At 41.2% G+C, this 22,442-nt stretch overlaps 1 protein-coding gene across 2 annotated transcripts in view; it reads left to right on the top strand.

The window, feature by feature from the left end:
- Window positions 1-6,836: 6,836 nt before the first annotated feature.
- LOC133455358 (matrix metalloproteinase-17-like) overlaps window positions 6,837-22,442 on the top strand; it is a 150,235-nt gene continuing 134,629 nt past the window's right edge. For both annotated transcript variants that reach the window (XM_061734349.1, XM_061734348.1), the window contains exon 1: window positions 6,837-7,307. In XM_061734349.1, the coding sequence (XP_061590333.1) occupies window positions 7,182-7,307 (126 nt within the window). In that variant the 5' untranslated portion in view covers window positions 6,837-7,181. The remainder of the gene's footprint in view (window positions 7,308-22,442) is intronic.

The following is a 22,442-nucleotide window of genomic DNA, read 5'->3' as shown; positions in this document are numbered from 1 at the left end:
TTATTACAAATGAAATAAAATAAAATTGAATTAAAATAAAACTGTAGGGCAGGGTGGAGCTTTCTGAGTCAGGATTTTGTTAATCCTGGCATAAAGCAACATACAGAATTTCTGAGGGAGGAGCAACAAACAAAATCTATTAATTTAAAACAAAGGCACTGCCACTGCAGGATAACCTAAAAATCAAAACCGAACTGACACAAGGAATAGAGCAGAAGCACAATAAACAAAAGGACTACAAAAGAACAGAATGACAACGGACCAGCAGGGGAGGAAGGAAAGGTGGCACTAGTCAGAAAAAGATGTGAACATACAGGAAGTCAGGAATAACATTCTCAAAATAAGACCGGAAGTTAAGCAAAGCAGCACACAAAAGAGCAGATAAAGGAAACATGAGGATTACAATCTTAAATTAAAGCTGCAAGCAGCGATGAATGGGCCCTCGCACCCTTGTGCACGTACAGGCGTACTGCAGTGGAAGCGCTTGTATGACTTGCATGTAGATGTCTTCAGGCCTGGACATTTAGCGGATGACACCAGCCACGACTCTCAAACCATTCAAAAGTTATGGCAGAAAGTAGGAACTATCAGATATCGACCAATCAGACGAAGGGGCGGGGCTAATTTGCAGCAATTATGTTCATTATGTTGCGGGGAGGGGGGGGGGGTCATTAATAAGTTTTATGTTTATTTGTTTATTTATTTGTTTTATGTTAAGCACTTTGTGTTGCATTATTTGTATGAGAAGTGCTATATAAATAAAGTTTGATTTGATTTGATTTGACTCAAAACTGAGTCCGATGACACCACCCACGAGTCTTTGTCAAACCATTCAAGTTATTGCGGAAAATCAGAACTATCAAATATCGACCAATCAGAAGAATGGGCGGGGCTATTTTGGACCAATTAAGGTGAAGGAGTCGAAACCGAGTCGGATGACACTACCCACGACTCTCTATGTAATACCATTCAAAGGTTATGGCAGAAAATAGGATCTATGAAATATCGACCAATAAGAAAAAGGGCCGGGGATAAATTCATGCCAATTAAGGTCAAATACTCAAAACCGAGTTCGATGACACCACCCACGACTCTCTATGTCCAACCATTCAAAAGTTATAGTAGAAAATAGGGACTATCAAATATTGACCACTCAGAAGAAGGGACGGGGCTAATTAAGGCCAATGAAGGTCAAGTACTCAATACCAAGTCCCATGACACCACCCACGAGTCTTTATGTCAAACCATTCAAAAGTTATGGCAGAGAATAGGGACTATCAAATATTGACCAATCAGAAGAAGCGGCGGGGCTAATTTGCACCAATTATGTTCAAGGACTGAAAACCGAGTCCGATGACACCACCCACGACTCTTTATGTCAAACCATTCAAAAGTTATGGCAGAAAATAGGAACTATCACATATCGACCAATCAAATAAAATAAAATCAAATCAAATCAAATCAAACTTTATCTATAAAGCACCTTTCATACATAAAATGCAACAAAAAGTGCTTTACATAAAACAAGTACAAACATAAAACGTATTAATGCCCTGCCCCCCTCCCCGCACACACACAGACAGACACAAGCTCACGCTGCACACCACAATTCACCCAAGTTACATACAGACACGCACGCAGACACACGGTGTAGACATGGCTGAGCACTGAGGATCCAGGTGAGGAAACGGTATCAGGGAGCCATCCATGCCAGGAGGTCTCATAACCTGCAACCACAAGGGAGGCCTCCACAGAGACCATCCCGGCCCAGACGGATAGAGGAGTCCACACCACAGTGGTAAAGCCATGGTGCACAGCTCCACAACCATCCAGGCCAGAACAACCCCCAGGAGGACCCCCTGCAGGCTAGAGTCCACTCCCAGCATGGAGGCTCCCCATGAGAAAACACTGGAGCTAAAAGCTACAGGCAGGATAAGATACACTAGAAGAGTTTAAAAAGTACAACATAACATAGAATCCTAAAAGTATGTCTAGGAAGTTTTTTCTGTATGGACCAATCAGATGAAGGGGGGGCGCGCTTTTTGGCGTCTAGCGTCGCCACAGTAACACTTCTGACTGAGAAAAGTAATGCGCGTCGTCGCAGGATGGGTTTTGATGTATGGGTGCTCGTTACAGTTCGGGCCGTATTAACTACCGATGGAATGGCATAAATTGCGCCAAAATTACACGATTAATTCAAAATGGCCGACTTCCTGTTCGGTTTCGGCCATGGAGCCAAGATACTTTTTTTTAAGTTGCGACATGATACAGGTGTGTACCGATTTCCGTGCATGTACGTCAAACAGTATTGTGGGGCTTGAGGCACAAAGTTTTCTAGGGGGCGCTGTTGAGCCATTTTGCCAAGCCCATTAATGCAAACCATGAAATATCAAATTTTTCGCCAGGCCTGGCTTGCGTGCAAAATTTGGTGACTTTTGGGGCACGTTTAGGGGGGCAAAAAGGCCCTCCTTTCATCAAAAGGATAAAGAATAATAAAAATTCCTACAGATACAATAGGGCCTTCGCACTGTAAGTGCTCGGGCCCTAAAAATTCCTACAGATACAATAGGGCCTTCGCACTGTAAGTGCTCGGGCCCTAAAAAGGCAATATAAGGAAATCTAAACTCATTTAGAAAGGTGCGAAGGACAAACAAAGCAGATCCCCTAAAACCACGTCCCCTAAAAACACTGATACACGAATCAGAACTCAAAAAGCAAAGAACCCAAGAAAAACCCAACTACCCAAACCCTACATCATGACAGATCGCAAATTCCCCGATATGTGTATGATGTTTAAATGACTTTGAAAAATCTGCGTTGGGTGTCAATATTTTATGTTGAAGCACTTCTGATTCATCTATTTATTCTGGGAAAATAATATAATTATTGCGCAGCTATAAATCTACATAAGATGGTCATGTTTTCCAGATTCTGCCCTGCCCTGCCCTGCCCACCCTATGGCCATCCCATTGCTGGCTTCCACGTGTCTGTATAGATGTCTCTGGTGGATAACTGCTGACATCCTAACCTGCAGCCCCACCCCCTGACCACCTCAGTGTCTGCTGTCTACATCTGTTTATATAGTCATCCCTGTAGTGCACCAGCGAACCATTGTGTCTGTGTCTCTCCTCTCTCTGTTCTGCCCAGCAGGCCTCCAGCAGGAGTGTGCCACCTTATGAGCCAGTTCCTGGTCCAGGTTTCTTCCCTCGTAAAGGGAAGTTTTTTCTTGCCACTGTTTGGCTTATGGTTTTTCTCCCACTAGGGGAATTTTTACCGGCCATTATTTATGTAATAATTGCTTGGGGGTTCATGTTCTGGGTCTCTATGTGTCATAATCTATAATAACGTGTTGATCAAATGTGCTCTGCATGACAGCATGCCATGTTTTCTACATCTGAGCATATTTTTCCCCTTTGTGATTATGTATGTTTTTCAATCTTAGTTTAACTTTTCAATGAAAAAAAGGAACTGGTGGTTCCATCATTTAGGTTCGTTTAGTTTCGATCTGGGAACCTCAAAACAAAAATGAACAGGTCGAGGGAAAAGTGCTTTTTAGTTTTATTAGTGCCCTATGGTGATCAAACTTTGATTCCTCATAAGAGTATTGTCTCATTTCCTAAGATATGTAATATCACTTCCTGTTTCCTCTCGGATGAATACAAAAGCATGTTATTTTCTGTGTTTGTGCAATGTGAAAATTTTTTTTCATGAATGTTTTCCAGTTTTGCAAGGAGAAAAACGTTACGTGGCAGAGACTTGGGAAGGAATTTAATTAATTTTGCAAGAAACTGTAGGCTCTGGACAATGGGAAATCTTTGAGCTAATGACAAAATTATATAAAGTAATATAGGAGTAGATGGAGATTATGAAATCACAACTGGTAATTGTTACCCTACATGTATATTTTTCCCAATTTAGAGGGGGTCAAATTTGGTATTCAAGGAAATGTTAATGAAGATAAAATCCCACCCAGTTTCACAAGAAAATGTGACCTGTAGTCACTTAATCTGTACCTGTTTATTGTTTTTGTGTGTGTGTGCTTATGGATATTTAAAAAACATCAACATTGTCACATTCACAAAATAGACTTGGACTGTGACTCTTTACACATATTGTGGAAGAACCAGGTTTGACTTCTTTCATAACCACCGATATATTATAGTAACTTTACTTTGCGAGATAATTTCTAGATTCGGTCGCTTTTTCTAGGCACTTTCAGTTACTGTTTTGTTGGTGTTTTATACTTTAGAAACTGTTCATTTATCTTAAAGGGGATGTATTATGGCATTTAATGTATATTTTAAACAGGCCTTGAATGTCTTAAAAACAATCAAAAGCTTGTTTTTTCTACATAAATCAGAAGATCAGCCTCTGGGCCATATCTTTATTTTACCGTTTCGAACCTCCTTCTCTATGAGGGATTCTGAGGGGCGAGGAGGCTATGATAATGAGGCTCTGTGCTGATTGGCTGCCTGAATGACATGTAGCAGGGGAGGGAACAAAGCCTCGCTCTGGGCTGAAGAGCAGCATGGGACACAAAGCGTGTCCCATGCGAGCGAGCTTCGGCGACAAAATCAATTCCATTGCTTTATTTTTTTTGGACTGTCCTAACTGGCCGCGAGTTTAACGGTTTCAGTGTGGACAGAGAGCGTCCGATGTCACGCAGCTCGACGCGATAGTCGGATGCTCGCATTCAACACGGTGTAAACGACTCCCTGGGATCTTAAGCCTGAATTACGGTCCTGCGTTAAATCGACACGTACCCTACGCCGTAGGCTCTGCGTTGGTGTAACGCTGAACCATAAATAAGCCTTTAGTTACCTGAAGAGGGAACCGGGTCACCTCGTCTTCACACTAATTCACACAGGAAGATTTAATTGAATCTAAACAGGTACACCACAGTTATTTACTCTGATTCCTCATCATTTCATTTCTTATGTTACAAGACAAATGAATCATGTTAACTGTAAATAAATCACAACACTGAATGTTCACAAATGGCAACTTTATTGTTAAAAAAAATAAAATAACAGTTGTATATAAATAACATTATGCACTATTGCTGGCTCAAGGAAGGACCGTGCGTCTTCTGAAGGTGTCGTTGAACAGCTTCAGGTGCATTGCTTGGAAGATCTGCAACCATAAACAGAAGAAAAATGTATTACTAATAGAGCTCCGGTGTTACCTAACGAGTGAGTGGCTCCGTTAGGTAACACTGGAGCCACCGGAGCCACTCACCGGTCCGGTGAGTGGCTCCGGTGCTCCGGAGCTAAGCTAAATACTTAGCACATGCAAAGATCATACTTGTAGACCAATATAAATAATATACAAAATTAACGTCACTTACCGCTGACTCGTGTGCATTTGTAGGGTCCGTACTGTTGGTACTGATCCTTTTATGAGGGTAAGTGTCGATGCAAAACCTAATTTCTACTGTCCCTTGTTGTTCAAACAGCCACACGATTCACCGCTTCCAAACAATGGTGGAAGCTCCGGCCGGCGGAGTTAGTTGTGGGCGTAGTTTCATGCAGCGGAGGCCGACCCATGGAAATCTGCTCCCGTCGTGAGTCACGACGGCAGCAGATTCTGAACGGCTCGTAAAAGTCACATGACACTGGAAGATTCAGCCGGGCGGGGTGTACAGACACTGCAGAATTTGGTTGCTTTCCTCCTTCTCTGTGTTGGCAGGGTGAGGGGAGACCACTTTATATATGTTAAAGCAAGAAAAAACTTGTTTTTCATAATAGGTCCCCTTTACGGAACTAAAATATGATTGGTTAAGATAAGGAAGTTTTACATAAAACATTAAACAGTTTAACATTCTGGATCAAAACTCTAACTTTACTCAATTACTGGCTTATGGTTACATTCTCAAAACGTGCTAAACACATAAACTGCATCTACTGCACTTTGAAAGTGTCTGTAAAAGAGAAAACAATCTGAATTTGTAAACCAAAGTTATCATTTAATATTTGTTTCCGTTTTTGCTTGTCTATAAAGTAACTAGGTTTTGTTGTCTGGGAAGATTGATAGATTAAAAGGCATCACAGTCTTTACATTTTACTCTAGTGTGGAAAAAAACTGTTTACTAACAGGAAGCTGACTAAAACGAGCCCTTTTACATTTAGTGCACGCTAGTGCTTTTACGCTATTACAATTCTCTGGAGGATTTACATGCCTGACTTTATTTGATTGCTTAAATTCTCCATATAATACACACGAGATAGTAAAGTATGCAGAGTATGAAAAGGACCCTCAAAAGACGGGCTGTCGTCTGGCAACGAGTTGATGGACATCTTCGACCCCACTGACTTCACCACCAAACGCGAGAAGTGTGGTTTCTGCTTATGCTCAAAATCAAGGTTGTTTTAAATTTATGTCTGAATGGCCCAAGTCGGAGACAAACGACCTTGCAAAAGAAAATAAGGAATAGCAACAGCAAGGGTCCATCGTGGCTTAAAATATTAATTCCCACACACTAGAATAAAGATCAAATTGAGTCCAAAGGGTTCAAAATTGAGTTCACTTCAATGCATGTTATGTTATACCTAATTAACACTGACACATTTCACGCGTCACAATATCAGAGAAACACTGACATACTGCGCTTTAAGTCTCAACTCTAGATCCCCGAAGACTCTCACGTTACACAGCAGGCACGTCATGTATTCACCAGTCTCCACGGGGGGCGAGACACTGGCCCCCACCTCCCCTCCTCTCCTTCCCTCCCTCCCTCCCTCCCCCTCTCTCTCTCTCTCTCCTTCCCTTGAATCTTCGGGGCCGTGCTACGCTCCTGAGAGTGTCCGTCGACAAACGGTCTCCTCTGGCCGGGACAAAAGCGCACGCAGCTGCTTTGGTCTCTCAGTGTTGGAGACTGCGCTGTCAGGAGCGGATCCCGCGAGTCTCGCAATGGGATATTAACCTGAACTGGACTTCGCGTAAACCAAGAGGGCACAGTTTCTTTCATCAGACCCCTTTAGACGATAATTAAGCTACAAGTGCTGTTAATCCTTCTCACCCGCCCTTCCGCGGGTTTTAATGTGTTTCATGTGTTTGCGCTCAACAGTGAGGTAGACTTATTCGGGCGCGTTTTTTCCACTGTCGGCGTGTAATTTATCCCGTGGATGCGGCTGTCGGGGTCGACGCTTGAGCCCCGCAGGACCAGCCTGTCATAGGGCATCATGATTTCTCCGGTTCTGCCCAAGTGGATAAGGAATATCCCCCCAGAGATGCTGCTGTTATTGTGTTTTATACTCCAAAGTGAAGCGGCTCCTTCTCTCAGCACCGAGCAGCTGGACATGGGGGTGGTAAGTTATTCCATCCTCTTTTTTACGTGGGCATAGGAAGTTTTTCCGCCTTGATTCTTTGAAGGGGGGGAAGTTTAGATAGCACCGGTGCAGTGAAGTATTTCTACCCGCTTTTGCATTTCAACACACTTTCAGATGTCGCGCTGCCTGGCACGTGCCGACTTACTGGACAACTCGCAGCAGACTTGGTTGGACGTGGAAAAAAAGAGAGAAAATCTTCTAATGGCTTGTAATAAATACATAGGTGTATTTCATTTAGCAGAATATCCATCTCCTCCACACACAGCAAATCATATATCATGAGCTGACAATTTGCAGATTGGACACAGTGGGTCAACAAATCCTGCTGCATCAGTGACAGTTTTGACTACAACAGTATTAACCTTTGCAGGACATCAGTTGGGGACTTTACCTTAGTAGTTTGGTGATTACTGATCATTTAAGCAGATTTGTCAAATCATACCAATGCTATATTATGTATACACAATTAGACAATATGAATTTAACGGGTAAAATATATTTTGTTGTTTTTGTTTTTATATTGTTGGTGAGTTAGTGTGTATGTTTTCTTATTTTTTTGTTTTGTTTTTTCATTATTTCTTTCTTTTGGTATTATATAAGTAGTGATTGTTGAACAGATGGACAGACCATCTTCATATGAATTGTTTTATTTTTTTTTGAGAAAGGGGCTTGGTATATAAAGCTTTCTTCTTCTTGCCCCTTTTCCATCATGGAATGGAACATATGTGAACTATTTCCATGATATGGAATAAATAAAAATGAAATTAAATGAAATGAAAATATATCCAAAATCAAATCGTCCCTTTGAACTGTAGCCTATCTGAGCAAATGTATGCTATTACATAATGTTTATGTCAGACCCACAATACTTTTACTTTGTATTAAGAGTTTAACAGCAGATAAAACAAGCATCCCTTCGTTGAGAACTTTTGGAAGAAAACATGAATTAAGTGTTTACAATAATTGTACATTAATGGCAACTGCAAATCGACATTAGTTTTCCTGTTGCTATCTGCTACCATGATAATCAGTTTTCCAGTAAATTAGTTCTCCTCAGAGCTCTGATGAACTTATGCTATACTGTCCTTCATCCAGCTAGCCACCTCTTATCTGTTGCCTTTATTTCCCTTCTTCTTTTGGTGGGGAAAGGATTGAGCATTAGTTCTCAGATATGCAGAGATATTTCTGATGGTGGACTTTCCCCACGTATTCCCAGAAGACATGTGCTGCGTCAAGGCAACCATTCATCATGCTCAGGTTCACAAACTAACCTGCTGTTTAGGTGGAACTGTCTTTTAGGTGAATGAGAAGGGCTTGGGCTATTTCATGTCATAAGTGAAACAGAGCACATGCCCGGCCTGTATGTCCTGCATTCCCTGCTGTTTTGTTTGGAAAAGAAATATATGTTTCTATTGTTTTCTACATGTTCAGCTCATCTCTTCTTTCCATTCACTTACCACTATTTAACATTTGGAAACTGGTTTATATGAGTCCCTGTACAGGGAGCAGCTGCCTACAGTTTTCTTTTAGGAGGCACCACAGAGGGCTTAAAGCAGATTAGAGCTACTGAGAGGTGAATCCTTATTTACTCAAAGCTTTTCAGCTCAAGCATTGTTTTCTTATCATAAATGATCTAATTTGGCGTTTATGTCTACAAATTCTCTTTTAATGAGGGCATCAATTCAGTGAGTACTTGAAATATGACTGCTTTTTAAATTTTAGAAGCCCAATTTTTTAAAGTATTTATAACTCTGAAGCTGAATTTATCTGGGCCCAGCTTTGTCAATCACATACTTTTTGACCTATAAATAATGGCTGATTAATTCTAAGTATCTGGGGAAAGAAGTAGGGCTCCATCATCTTTTCTGACAAATCGTTCAGGCATTTTTACAATTAATAAGGTGAAGTCTGCTCTAATAACAAAGTAAGGCCAATTAATGTGATGTTAACATTTCACATCAGAGATCCCAGAACCTCCATGCAGATGATTTCAGTTTAGTTTGGAAATTTGATTATCAGTGATTATTGATGCAGTTTCTTTCAGTTTCAACTAGGTGATAGTATCTGATACTTCAAAAACACAGTGAATGGTGTGATTGTAATTACTTTTTACCTCATCAAAGGCAGAGAGTGTTTTTTTCTCCAGTTCTTTGTTTAGATTGTTTAGCGTGATCATGGGACTTTGGCTGACAGATGTGTGCCCTTCTCCCCTGTGACGGGCTGATTGACTTTTAAATAAGACTTCTCCCGCATTGATGAAATTGCTCTCAGCTGTTGAGAACAGGTGGATAATTGGTTGTCGAGGGTTTCTGTGGCCTCTCGCATCTCAGCCCATTTGTGTTCGTAACTGCTGTGCATTTGGGACTTGGTCTGCGAAAAACAGTCGTGTACCCGCAGAAGCGTGTCCTGATACCCAGCCCTGCTGCTCCACAGTCCCATCACACTTCAAAGAAGTGACAGGGCTTTTAGTCGAGCTTGTCGCTGAACGTATCCCTCTCTCTTTGAAACTATACACTGACCATAATTAACTACCCTGCAAACTTAAAACGCTGCTCCGAGGCATCCAGTCGCCGGCTTTGCTGTTATCAAGTGCAGCACATCACTGCAGAGCACCAATTTGCTATTTCACTATTTGAGGCAACTCCTACACAAAAGCGACAGAGTTATCTGCAAAATGTGTTCCACCCATACTCACAGTTGTTTTCAGCTGTAGTATATGACCGAATTCCTGTTTTCTTCCAGAAACAGTGCTGTATTTTTTCAAAACGGCGTATGCGGAAAATGTGAAGGTCAGAGGGCTTTGGACCTTCCATCCGTGAAAAATATCATATGGACTTTTATGAAATAAAAATGAACACGCTCCTCACGGAGGGCCTCTTTTAGCTCAAACTTAAATACAGCTCTATAAACCCTGGGTGTAACGTTCACTCAATTTCCTCTTTGTTTTCTTTCTATTTTGAGGTTTTTATTTAAAGTCTTTGTTTCTATGAGCAACATTTGTTCACCCATTTTTTCCCCCCAGTGAATTGGAATAAATATGGATAATAGTTGGATGGTCAACATATGTCAGTGTTTATAATACGTTTGACTAAAACAATACTAATATTTATCTTAACACAGGTTGAATAGATGTATCCATCCATTATCTATACCCGCTTTATCCTTTGCAGGGTCACGGGGTCTGCTGGAGCCTATCCCAGCTCATTTCAGGTGGGAGGCAGGGGTTCACCCTGGACAGGTCGCCAGTCCATCGCAGGGCCACATATTAACACACAAACCATGGACTCACACCTACGGGCAATTTAGAATCACCAATTAACCTAATATGCATGTTTTTGGACTGTGGGAAGCCGGAGTACCCGGATAGGATCCCACGCAAGCACGGGGAGAACATGCAAACTCCACACAGAAAGGCCCCTGTCGGGCCTAGGAGTCGAACCGGGGACCTTCTTGCTGTGAGGCAACAGTGCTAACCACTAATCCACCGTGCTGCCCCAATAGATGTATTCCTTTGCTAATAATACTTGAATTGCATTCTATTATTTGCAGATGAACTAGTTGTAGTGCTTTTGCATTTTGAGTGTCTTTTTTTTTCAATATACATTAACTTCCCACAGGCCTCAAGTTAAAGGTTTGTCTAATATACTAGATGCACATTCACTGTATATAGTCTGAGTAGATTTTAGTTCCAACCTTTACTGTGATAAAGCTTCTGAGCACTATTTCTTCTGACCGCCACAGCAGTTCTAGACAGCTGTCATTTACAGTGCAGGTGGTCCAGCTGCAGAGTTATTGATACACTGGAAATCGTCACCTTTCATTTTCATGAGATGTATTCATGGGTCAGCGCATTTCCCCCCCTCATTTTATCCTTGTTTTCTTTTAATAAGCTATATATCCTGATCTGGGGAAAGTGAGAGAAAGAAGGGAGAAGATCCTCATTTTACTAAACATATTTGGAAAGCTGTCAAACACATGCAGAAGAACAAATGTGGATAGAGGAAAATATAAAAGACTCTTTTGCAACTTTTGCAAGAAATGAGCGAGGGGGTGTGATGGAAGAGAAGTCTCAGACTTCAGTAATGAGGACTGCGTTGAGGAGAAACGCTGAGCTGGAACCTCTGAAACCGCTGTTAGACCTACAAGTCCATGCAAGGTAGAGAAGGTTTTTACACAGACATTATTTTGCTAATAGAATTGATAGCCTGATCTGAAACTATTATCATGAATAAAGATTTAAAACCAACACTGTTCCTCTCAACCGCAACCAGCAGCTAACATAATTACAATAAAATGATTTATAACTATTATTATAATAAAAACATGGACACAAGGTAAGCAATTACAAAAATATGAATACTTTAAACACAATAAATCTCAAAAGAATCATGAGAAACTTTGGTTTTCTCCATGGGCATGCACACACCGTCTTTTGTGTGTGGACTGTGTGCTTTTTATATGTAGGTTGTTAAAATAATATGTTTTGAGGAGTGTGTTGGTGCCGTGAACATCTTTTATATATGTTGTAACATAATATTTTTCACTTCTTGTCATAATTGGTAATACATTTTCAATCAAAAATGAAACAACGCAGACAAAATATGACGAAGTGTTAACACAGAATTTTCCAATTCAAGAACTGATTTCTGTACAATGATTTCTAACAATGAAATTATATATGGCGGTCTTTGAGACGGCTACAGGACTTAAGGAGGGCTGGCGGTTCTCGTGTTAACTTATCTGGATTCGGGTCACAGGGAAAGCAGCCAGCAGAAAGGCCCAGACTAGGGCTGTTCGATTAATCGATTTTAAATCGTAATCGCGATTATGTAATTAGAACGATGTTAAAACGTGAAAATCGTAAAATCGATTTTTCAAAAAAAAAAAAAAAAAAAAAAAAAAAAAAAATATATATATATATATTTTTTTTTACCTTGTCTGCACACATATTAATGATTGATACCATATTAATGATTGATGGAAATACCTCTCAATACCTGCGACAAGTGCCCCATGGGAGAGGCTCTTTAGTGTAGGAGGGGGCGTTGTAACATGCCACCGGGCATCCCTCAAGCCAGATTTGGTAGACCGGCTCGTGTTCCTTGCAAAAAACTTGCAAATGTGAATAGCAAATGTAATGACTGACATTACACACCTCTACCTCCTTCATGGGTTGCATTATTATTTAGCATGCAAAGACCCAGTTTAGTTTAATTAGAAAATGTCTTGTTTTATTTAATTGGAAATATAACTTACTGTATGTTTGCAAGTGCTGATTTGCTGATTTTCTTTTTCCAGAGATAAAACTTTATATTTTATTAGATTTTTTAAAACTTTTTTTCAACTTATTTTACAGAGTTTTGCACTTTATTCATTCATTTTTGGTTTAATAAGAGCAAAGTTTCCACTTAAAGCCCAATGGGGCAAATGTTCAATAAAAAAACAGCATATTTGAAATAATTTCTTTGCCTTTTGTCAATTCACAAAATAATCGTAATCGTAATCGGATTTTGAGAGAAAAAAAATCGAGATTTTATTTTTGGGCAAAATCGAACAGCCCTAGCTCAGACCAGATCATGTTACAATATCCCATTTTTTACAATTTTTCTTTATTATTATTTTAATCTGGCCGGTACCACTGACGCCATTTACTCCAACAGAGGCACTTCAGAATGAGCTTCACATTTCTGCCTTTTTCTTGTCTGATCACTGTCAATAAATACAACTAGAACCACAACAACTTTGAAAAATGAATAGAGACACAAACGGAGGAATGTTCATGGCTTCTAGTTTAAACTCTTCCCTGTTTTGTCATAAATATATAAGTAGCAGCTCTTTGGAAGTAGAGCTGCAACGACGCGTCGACACAATCGATTACATAAATACGTCGACATGCATAGACTGCTTTCAATGTGTTGCATGCCACATGTACACAACACTGACAATGGCGAGTACAAGTAGCATACATTAATCGAATGAAACCCAACAAAATAGTGCTCTGTACGCTCAGTAAAAATCAAAATAGCATATCACAGAAGCACAATCGCCATCCGGTGGTTCTCAAAATTAAAGTGACGGCACAACAACAATATAGGCATTGACTTCATTATTAAGTGACAGTAAACGCATTAGCCGCATTAAATGTAGTTTGTTATTTTATAGTTTTCATGTGTTAGTTGAGCATTTTCTATTGTAAAAAGAAAAGGATTAATCTTTGCTTTCCTGCTGCAAAGTCTTTTTGAGCACTTAAAACGAAACAATATTGAGATAATTTAAGATTTAAAAAAGTAAATACATATTCAACGTGAATTGTGTAGTGATTGACACTTGTGATGGAAAACCATTCAGACTAACAACATTGGGCAGAATTTATGTTTGAATTATTGACTTTTACACAAATGTCTTAAACAGTGTTTGCACATTTGGGGCTTTGAATGAGTTATTTTAGATTTATCGATATTGTTCTGATAAACCAAAATAAGCCCTAAGCCCTTAATTGGGGATTCTAATATAAATATATATATATATATATATATATATATATATATATATATATATATATATATATATATATATATATATACACACACACATAAATACACATGTATATATATGTGTGACTGAGTGAGGCTACTTTTTCTGTTGCATATGTTTGCAGGCGATCACAGTGAGGTGATCACATCAGCTTTCATTAAAAGTACCTCTATAATCATTTGATTTAGTAGAAACTTGGAGAAAAAAATAAGGTCTCTGTAGCATTTGATCTCTTTCAGTGAGGAAGATTAGATTTGTCTGGTTTTTGCTCCCCATGTGTTGGGAAAAATTAAAGTAAATGAGTGTGTTGTGCATGACAACAGTTCCCTGCCAGGCTGCTTCTAATTCTCATTTAGTTTCATAATTTTCTCAATGAGAGTACCATCTGGTCTTGTGTCCATTGAGGAGAAAAGAAAAAAATTGGAAAACCTATTTCAATCCACCCGCCTCCACCCACTTCTGCAACCACTCACTCGTTTTTTAGACCTGATAATACTGACCGCTCATGCAACCAGCCAGCTCAGCTCCACCGCCACCACTCCTCATTAGCACCATCTTTGCCTCTCTAAAGTGTGAACTTCACCAGTATTATATTCCTTCAGTTTTTCCTCTCCTTTAGTTTTCTTCTGACAGCCCAGATTGTACCAGCGCATCTTGGCTCCTCTGATTATACCTTGAAGCTCAGGGAAAGAAGGGGCTCAAAGAGAAAAACTGGAGGCAGAAGCAGTCACTGGCAGAAATGCGACAAAGCAATAAGTGATCAACCAGAAAAGCTCAAGAAAAACAAAATTCAGAGATAGTTTTACTTTGTGATCAGTTAAGTCGGAGATTATTTCAATAACAGTAGTGAAATCAATAATAAAGGGATGTACCACAAGCAACAAAACAATAGCAAATAGAAGAAAGGTCATGTTAAAGGTATTGTGACATAATTTTTAACATGCTTTTAACACTATTAAAAGTCTTGGCCAACATCCCTTAAATGTGTCTAAAAGAGTGTAACAAGAAAAACTTCACTCTAGTTCTCCATTCTGTCCTTTTTATGACAGTGTTTTTTTGCGCCGTGAAAAACTGGTCCTTTTTCCCCTTTCCTGTCAATCATTGCTCCGCTCCTCCTCCAAACCTCCTCCAACCAACCGTACACACTTCTGCCGTCTTCACACACACGCGCCCACACCGACCACAAACACCGACACACAGCCCAGACAGGGCGACTACAGCCCGGGGATGAAGTCCAACCGGGACCAGAGGACCGGGACCGCAGCTCCCCGCGAGCAATACGCTCACAGCGGCGTCTGAGAGTTTTTAAGCCGGGAGCGACAGGCGAAGCATGCACGGAAAAGCAGCAGGGCGAAGCAGACAGTCCACAGCAAACAATCACAAAAATAAAGGCATGTAAATAAAGTGTCCCCTTATCTTAAGTCCAGTCAGTGGCCGCGGGTCTTCTTAGAAGTTTTCCTCCGGTGATTAGAACAAAAGAGGCTCTAAACAGCTCCGTGTTAAGCCTGGTTTATGGTTCCGCGTTAAATCGATGCAAACCCTACGCCGTAGGCTCTGCGTCGGTGTAACGCGGAACCATAAATCGGCCTTTATGGTGCGCTGGAGAGGAGAGGAGGCAGGGAGCTGGGTGGAGGGGGCGGTGATTTAGCGGATCGTTACGTAACGATCCGCCACCAAACCACATGCGCCGTTTTTGCACAGTTATGCGGAAAATCCCAGAAAGCACACAATACACTGAATGTTAAAAGTTCGTTGTTTTTTGGGTGTAATTGATGTCAAGACACCCAACAAAACACAAAAAATCAAGAAAACTGTGTTTTTCATGTCACAATACCTTTAAGTAAATAATTGAGTGTCTTTGCACTATAAAATATAAGATATCCTGCTTGACCAGACTGAAAGTCAGGGAGGATACAAAGGTTTTCAGCAATGTTTTAAAATGATCAAGGGCCCGGGAAGCCCCCTGTGAAAGAGTGGGTGGTTTCAAAGAAAAAACACCATCACTTCCATTTTTGAGTCTAGATCTGACAATGACCAAGATCGACTGGTTTGAAACCCAAGGAGGAGACAGTTAAGTAGGCCAACACAGATGTAATATGATCACATTACTGTTGTATTCTAACCAGCCAGCATGTGACAAAGTAATGACTTACCGGGATCATCGTCCAAAGTAATAGGATGATCTTAACAACGAGTGATAGACATAGATTACTATTTCAAAGTCACACCTTCACTTTACCAAGGAACCTTTATTGAACTGAGCTTATCTTTTTATCAAACTTCCATACTGATGGAAATGATTGTATCCTATTTAACTGGCTAGACAAACCAGGACAACAGAATAACCATAAATCAATATTTAAAATTGGATCATTAAATACTCTTGAAAGACATATTTCTGTGCTGTGCTGCAGATAAGTTGCTACACATGGACCTCTCCAGGGTTACATGCCTCCCACTACCCAGATCACAGTTTTTATCATAAAGACCTGGGGCCTCATTTATAAAGCTTGCTTGCACACAAAACAGGGCTTGAAAGATGCGCAAGCCACCTTCTACGCAAAGGTTGGGATTTAAAAAGAAAAAACTAACCGAAAAATGTGCGTATGTCTACGCCAACCCTGACCCTCCCGTAGGAACCTACTTAAGATATGGGGAACTGGTGACGCAGGTGGTGAGGTGGTGAAATGAAGCCAGATTCATGTCATACTCTTAATAATGTCATCACATATCAGACTTATAATATAATAGCGCTGATCGTGTCCCTCTGTGTTTGAAGCACAGCGTCAGTCAGGACTCTGGTGCTGCTGCTGCTGCTGCAGCTGCAGTGCCAGGACACGCCGGGAACCTCCTCGTCACCCACCGCGACAACCGTAGAGGGACTGAGGACAAAACAAATGAGTGCGGGCCACTCCACGGAGCCCCTAAAGGGACACAGATTTTTTTGATATATATATAATGAGTTTTACGCGCGCGTGAAACCTTTACGCGTGGGCGTAAGCCTAAATTATGGTTAAAACGACGCAGAGCCTACGCCGTAGGGTACGCGGCGACGCGCACCTACGCCGTAGGCTCTGCGTTGGTGTGAGGCGGAACCATAAATCAGCCTTGAGCACTACTGAGGGGAGAGGGGAGAGGAGGAGGGGGAGCGGGGCTGCCATTCCGTCTTCGCATCGTCTTCGCACTGGGTGACTTGATGATTTGCAATTACAGGCTGATCCTACCGTTAGTTTTTAAACTGTAAAAAGTGGGGGGGACAAAAACATGATTTGGAAAAGTGGGGGGGACATGTCCCCCCTGTCCCCAGTGGAAATTGCGCCGTGGCACTCACAGCGTTTAGCGCAGCAACGGCGTGCTGCCACTCACTCGCTTTATTTTATACTATTTATATACTTTTTCTACTTTTACTGTGACCACCAAATAATGACGTTTTCCTGGCCTCCACCTCATCCACAACATCTCAATCTCAGTCTCCGTGAAATTAAGTGGCACAGTGGCTCGACACGTCTCATTCATCCTGATGCCCAAACAGGCTGCAGGAAGCCGCTGCGCATGCTCAGCAGGCTCATTCATATGCAAATACTACTTTGCATTGCCCATTTATGGTATGAAGTGGGCGTGTAGAAGGAAATGAGGCGAATTCACCTGCGCAACCTTCCAGCTGGACTGTGATTTATAAAGCGAACATTGCGTGCAAGTGTGCGTGCACACGGTTTTATAAATCCGGATTTTTTTTTGCGCCCGCCATTTTCGGCTTTTGGGTTTTACGTGCACTTTTAGTATGAATCCTACACACTCTTTTATAAATGAGGCCCCTGCTATGTTTGTGAAATCGACAAAATTATTATTATTATTACCATTACTTCCATTTTCTAAGCCTACTGTTTCTAAAACTACTGCGGAAAATGAAACATAAAGGCTTAAGAAACAGGCTTTATGAAAAACAACTATTTACACAATGTTAACATCAATGAACATTTTTTAGGCACAAAATAAATACTCTATTAGGTGCAAACACAAACAAAATTAAAGCTGCAAGCAGCGATGAACGGGCCCTCGCACTCACGGCCACCGCCCCCCATAAGCATATCAGAAAAGACACCACCCACGACTTCCTATGTCAAACAATTAAAATGTTATAGCAGAAAAAAGGGACAACCAATCAGAGGAAGGGGCGGGGCTAGTTCACGCCAATGAAGGTCAAGGACTCCATAAAGAATCTGATGACACCACCCACGACTCTCTATGTCAAACCATTCCAAAGTTATAGCAGAAAATCGGGACAACCAATCAGAAGAAGGGGCGGGGCTAATTAAGGCCAACGAAGCTTAAGGACTTATTACAGAGTCCCATGACACCACCCACAACTTCCTATGTCAAACCATTCAAAAGTTATGGCAGATAAAAGTATTCTAGGGGGCGCTGTTGAGCCGTTAGGCAACGCCCATTAATGCAAACCATGAAATATCAAATTTATCGCCAAGTCTGTCTTGCATGTAAAATTTGGTGACTTTTGGAGAACTATCAAATATGGACCAATCAGATTTCAAAATTGCCGACTTCCTGTTCGGTTTCGGCCATGGCTCCAAGAGACTTTTCTTTAAGTTGTGACATGATACAGATGTGTAGCGATTTTCGTGCATGTACGTCGAACTGTATTGTGGGGCTTGAGGCACAAAGTTTTCCGGGGGGCGCTGTTGAGCCGTTTTGCCACGCCCATTAATGCAAACCATGAAATATCAAATTTATCGCCAGGCCTGGCTTGCGTGCCAAATTTGGTGACTTTTGGGGAACTATCAAATATGGACCAATCAGATGAAGGGGGGCGCGCCTTATGGCGTCTAGCGTCGCCACGGTAACACTTTTGAAAGAGAAAAGTAATGCGTGTAGTCGCAGGATGAAGACACACATGTTGATGTATAACACACCTGGGTTCACGATACGGTTAGGGCCGTATTAATTCTCGAAGGAATGGCATATATTGCTCCAAAATTACGCAATTAATTCAGATTGTTCAAAATGGCCGACTTCCTGTTCGGTTTCGGCCATGGCTCCAAGAGACTTTTCTTTTAGTTGCGACATGATACAGGTGTGTACCGATTTTCGTTCATGTACGTCAAACCGTATTATGGGGCTTGAGGCGCAAAGTTTTTTCTGTCAGAACCAACCAGATGAAGGGTGGGCGCGCTTTTTGGTGTCTAGCGTCGCCACGGTAACGCTTTTGAAAGAGAAAAGTAATGCGTGGTGTCGGAGGATGGAGACGCACATTTTGATGTATAACACACTTGGGGGCACGTTACGGTTCGGGCCGTATTAACTGCCGAAGGAATGGCATAAATTTCGCCAAAATGACACGATTAATTCAAAATGACCGACATCCTGTTCGGTTTCGGGCACGGCACCAAGAGACTTTTCTTTAAGTTGTGCCATGATACAGGTGTGTAACGATTTTCGTGCATGTACGTCAAACCGTATTGTGGGGCTTGAGGCACAAAGTTTTCCGGGGGGCGCTGTTGAGCCATTTTGCCACGCCCATTAATGTAAACCATTAAATATCAAATTTTTCGCCAGGCCTGACTTGCATGCAAAATTTGGTGACTTTTTGGGCACGTTTAGGGGGGCAAAAAGGCCCTCCTTTCGTCAGAAGAAAAAGAAAAAGAAAAAGAAAAAAAATTCCTACAGATACAATAGGGCCTTCGCACTGAAGGTGCTCGGGCCCTAATAAAGCCATATATATATATATATATATATATATATATATATACCCATCACCTATTTATGGAATTATGATTTCAGTCATGTGTTGGGACTTTTTCTTCATGACTCGACATACCGTTGTATTTCTGTGTATGTTCTGTGTAGCCAACGTTATAGCGGAATGTCCCCTGTGAAAGATAAATGTAAAAGTACAAATGGTGCTGTGATGTAATCTCATGTCTACGGTGCGTCACGGTGTATTTGTACAACTGGAGAATCGCTACCGTTTAATGAGCTATTGATAAGGAGATGATAACACTTTTGTTCAAGTACTGAAAAATCATCTCTCTACTTAAATCATTGTGTATTAATTCAGCTTCAGGATCTCTGGTATCATGTTGCTATGACAACCCATGTCCTGAAATCTGTTTCAGGTAGGAGGAGACAGGTAGAAACTCTTTTCAGTGAACCTGCCGGCGAATCACTTAACGCTTTCTGGAACGAAAAACCCAGTTTCCCCCAACTCAGGGTTACTCAGAGTTTCAACATAACCTGCTTTCTGGAACAGACCCCAGTTCACTATCGGACCTTCACTTTCAACAAAATCTGAACATTTCCTGGATCCACCAATACAAAAAGAGCACCTTAAATAATTCTCAGAGCTGCCACTTTCCTACTTACCTCAGTTAGTGCGCCTTGTTAGCAGGTTGCAATTAGTTATCTTTCAAGAACTTAATTATCTTCGCCTCGCTTTCCCCCTTGTGGGTTATACTGTTCACATGTGCAGGCTCGTCTTCTCTTCTCTCCTGTGTCCGTTTAGCTTATGTGTCCTCCATGTGGATGCTGCACAGCACAATGCTTGAATCTTTACAGCAAATCCTTGGAGCTCACTGGATCTAGTCAACGTATCAACGTATCTCTCACTGGTGGATGGTTTACTACTGTGTGTGATTATACCGGGGCATTGTGCCCCAGTAAATGAAGTCTGGCAATGCCTATGTTGTGCTGCCATCTGACACCAGACAACCATTTTCTTTAGAAATGCCATTTAAGTCAATGTATGATTGTGATTGCTGCAACCCTTTACAGGGCAAGTGACCATATTTGGTCACTTCAGTAGAAACACAGAAAAAAAAAGTTACAATGTTACATGTAGTATTCTCCAAAGTAAGTCTAGAGTTGAAATGTATTTGTTTTATTGACTGCCCTATAAAGGGTTAACTATCTTTTCTAAAACATTTGAGCAACTGCAATGTTCTTAAGTGACAAAGAAAGAAAGAATCATGATTGTTCTTTATAATAAGTGCCAGTCAACATAGAGGAATTAATAAGATCAATTATAATAATAATACTTGGCTGATTGGTTTTGATAACATCCTTGAGGATATGAGGTGGGATGCTGTCACGAGTGCAGTAAGAATCCACAAACACTGAACTATTTAAAGGTATTGTGACATCATTTTTAACATGCTTTTAACACTATTAAAAGTCTTGGCCAACATCCCTCAAATGTGTCTAAAAGAGTGTAACAAGAAAAACTTCACTCTAGTACTCCATTCCTGGCTTTTTATTACAGTGTTTTTTTGCGCCGTGAAAAACGCTTCCTTTCCCCCTTTCCTGTCAATCATTGCGCCGCTCCTCCTCCCAACCTCCTCCAACCCAACCATACGCTCACAGCGGCGTCGGAGAGTTAAGCCGGGAGCGACAGGCGAAGCATGCACGGAAAAGCAGCAGGGCGAACCACAGCAAACAATCATAAAAATAAAGGCATGCAAGCAGTAGTGTCCCCTTATCTTAAGTCCAGTCAGTGGCCGCGGGTTTTCTTAGCAGTTTTCCTCCGCTGATGAGAACAGAAGAGGCTCTAAACAGCTCCGTGTTAAGCCTGATTTATGGTTCCGCGTTAAATCGACGCAGAGCGTACGCCGAAGGGTTCAGCGTACGGTGCGTGTCGCCGCGTAACCCTACGCCGTAAGCTCTGCGTCGGTGTAACGCGGAACCATAAATCAGCCTTTATGGTGCGCTGGAGAGGAGAGGAGGCAGGGAGCTGGGTGGAGGGGGCGGTGATTTAGCGGGTCTATACGTAACGGCCCGCCACCAAACCACATGCGCCGTTTTTGCATAGTTATGCGGAAAATCCCAGAAAGCACACAATACACTGAATGTTAAAATTTTGTTGTTTTTTGGGTGTAATTGATGTCAAGACACCCAACAAAACACAAAAAATCAAGAAAAATGTGTTTTTCATGTCACAATCCCTTTAAGCTACATAAGTGAGGGAAATGTGCTCTCAAATACAGTTGGCAATGTAGGAAAAACAAGATCTAAGGCAGAAGAAAAGAGAAATGCCTGATGACAGAAGTCTTAGATCCAGATAAAAAGTAAGAATGTTTTCACAAGGTTCAGGTGGTGAAGGCACAATACAAGGTGAATAACTAGGATTTCTAAGAAAATTAAAAACATCAAGATAAAAAAGATTTCTGTGACTAATACTGAACGCAAGGTTGGATAGAAGCTGGATTCCTACAGCTTTAGCTGTTCTCTGGTACTCCAGTATGCTTTTTCTTGAGATTAAAAATTACTCTTAAGAGTCAAGTCTTTTTTCTCAGCATGCCTGCAAACATATGCAACAGAGAAAGTAGCCTCATTCAGTCACTGGTTTTCAACATTTAGTCCTAGAAGCAACCAGAGTCCCGTAAGTCAGTACACACGCGCAACTGAAAGAACCTAGAATCCAGGACTGAATTATAACAGTAATCACATGTGTAGATCAGAGAGTGAATAAAAACTTTCAATAGTTTTAAATAAGTGTGTTCAATAGTGTGTTCAATTTGTGGACAGACATACTTCATTTCCATCTTTTTTTCTTTTTTCAGTGACAAACTG

The sequence above is a fragment of the Cololabis saira genome, chromosome 11, assembly GCF_033807715.1.
Source record: "Cololabis saira isolate AMF1-May2022 chromosome 11, fColSai1.1, whole genome shotgun sequence".
NCBI lineage: Eukaryota > Metazoa > Chordata > Actinopteri > Beloniformes > Belonidae > Cololabis > Cololabis saira.
The sequence above is the reverse complement of the archived record's forward strand: the minus strand, read 5'-3'. Positions and strand labels throughout refer to the sequence as shown.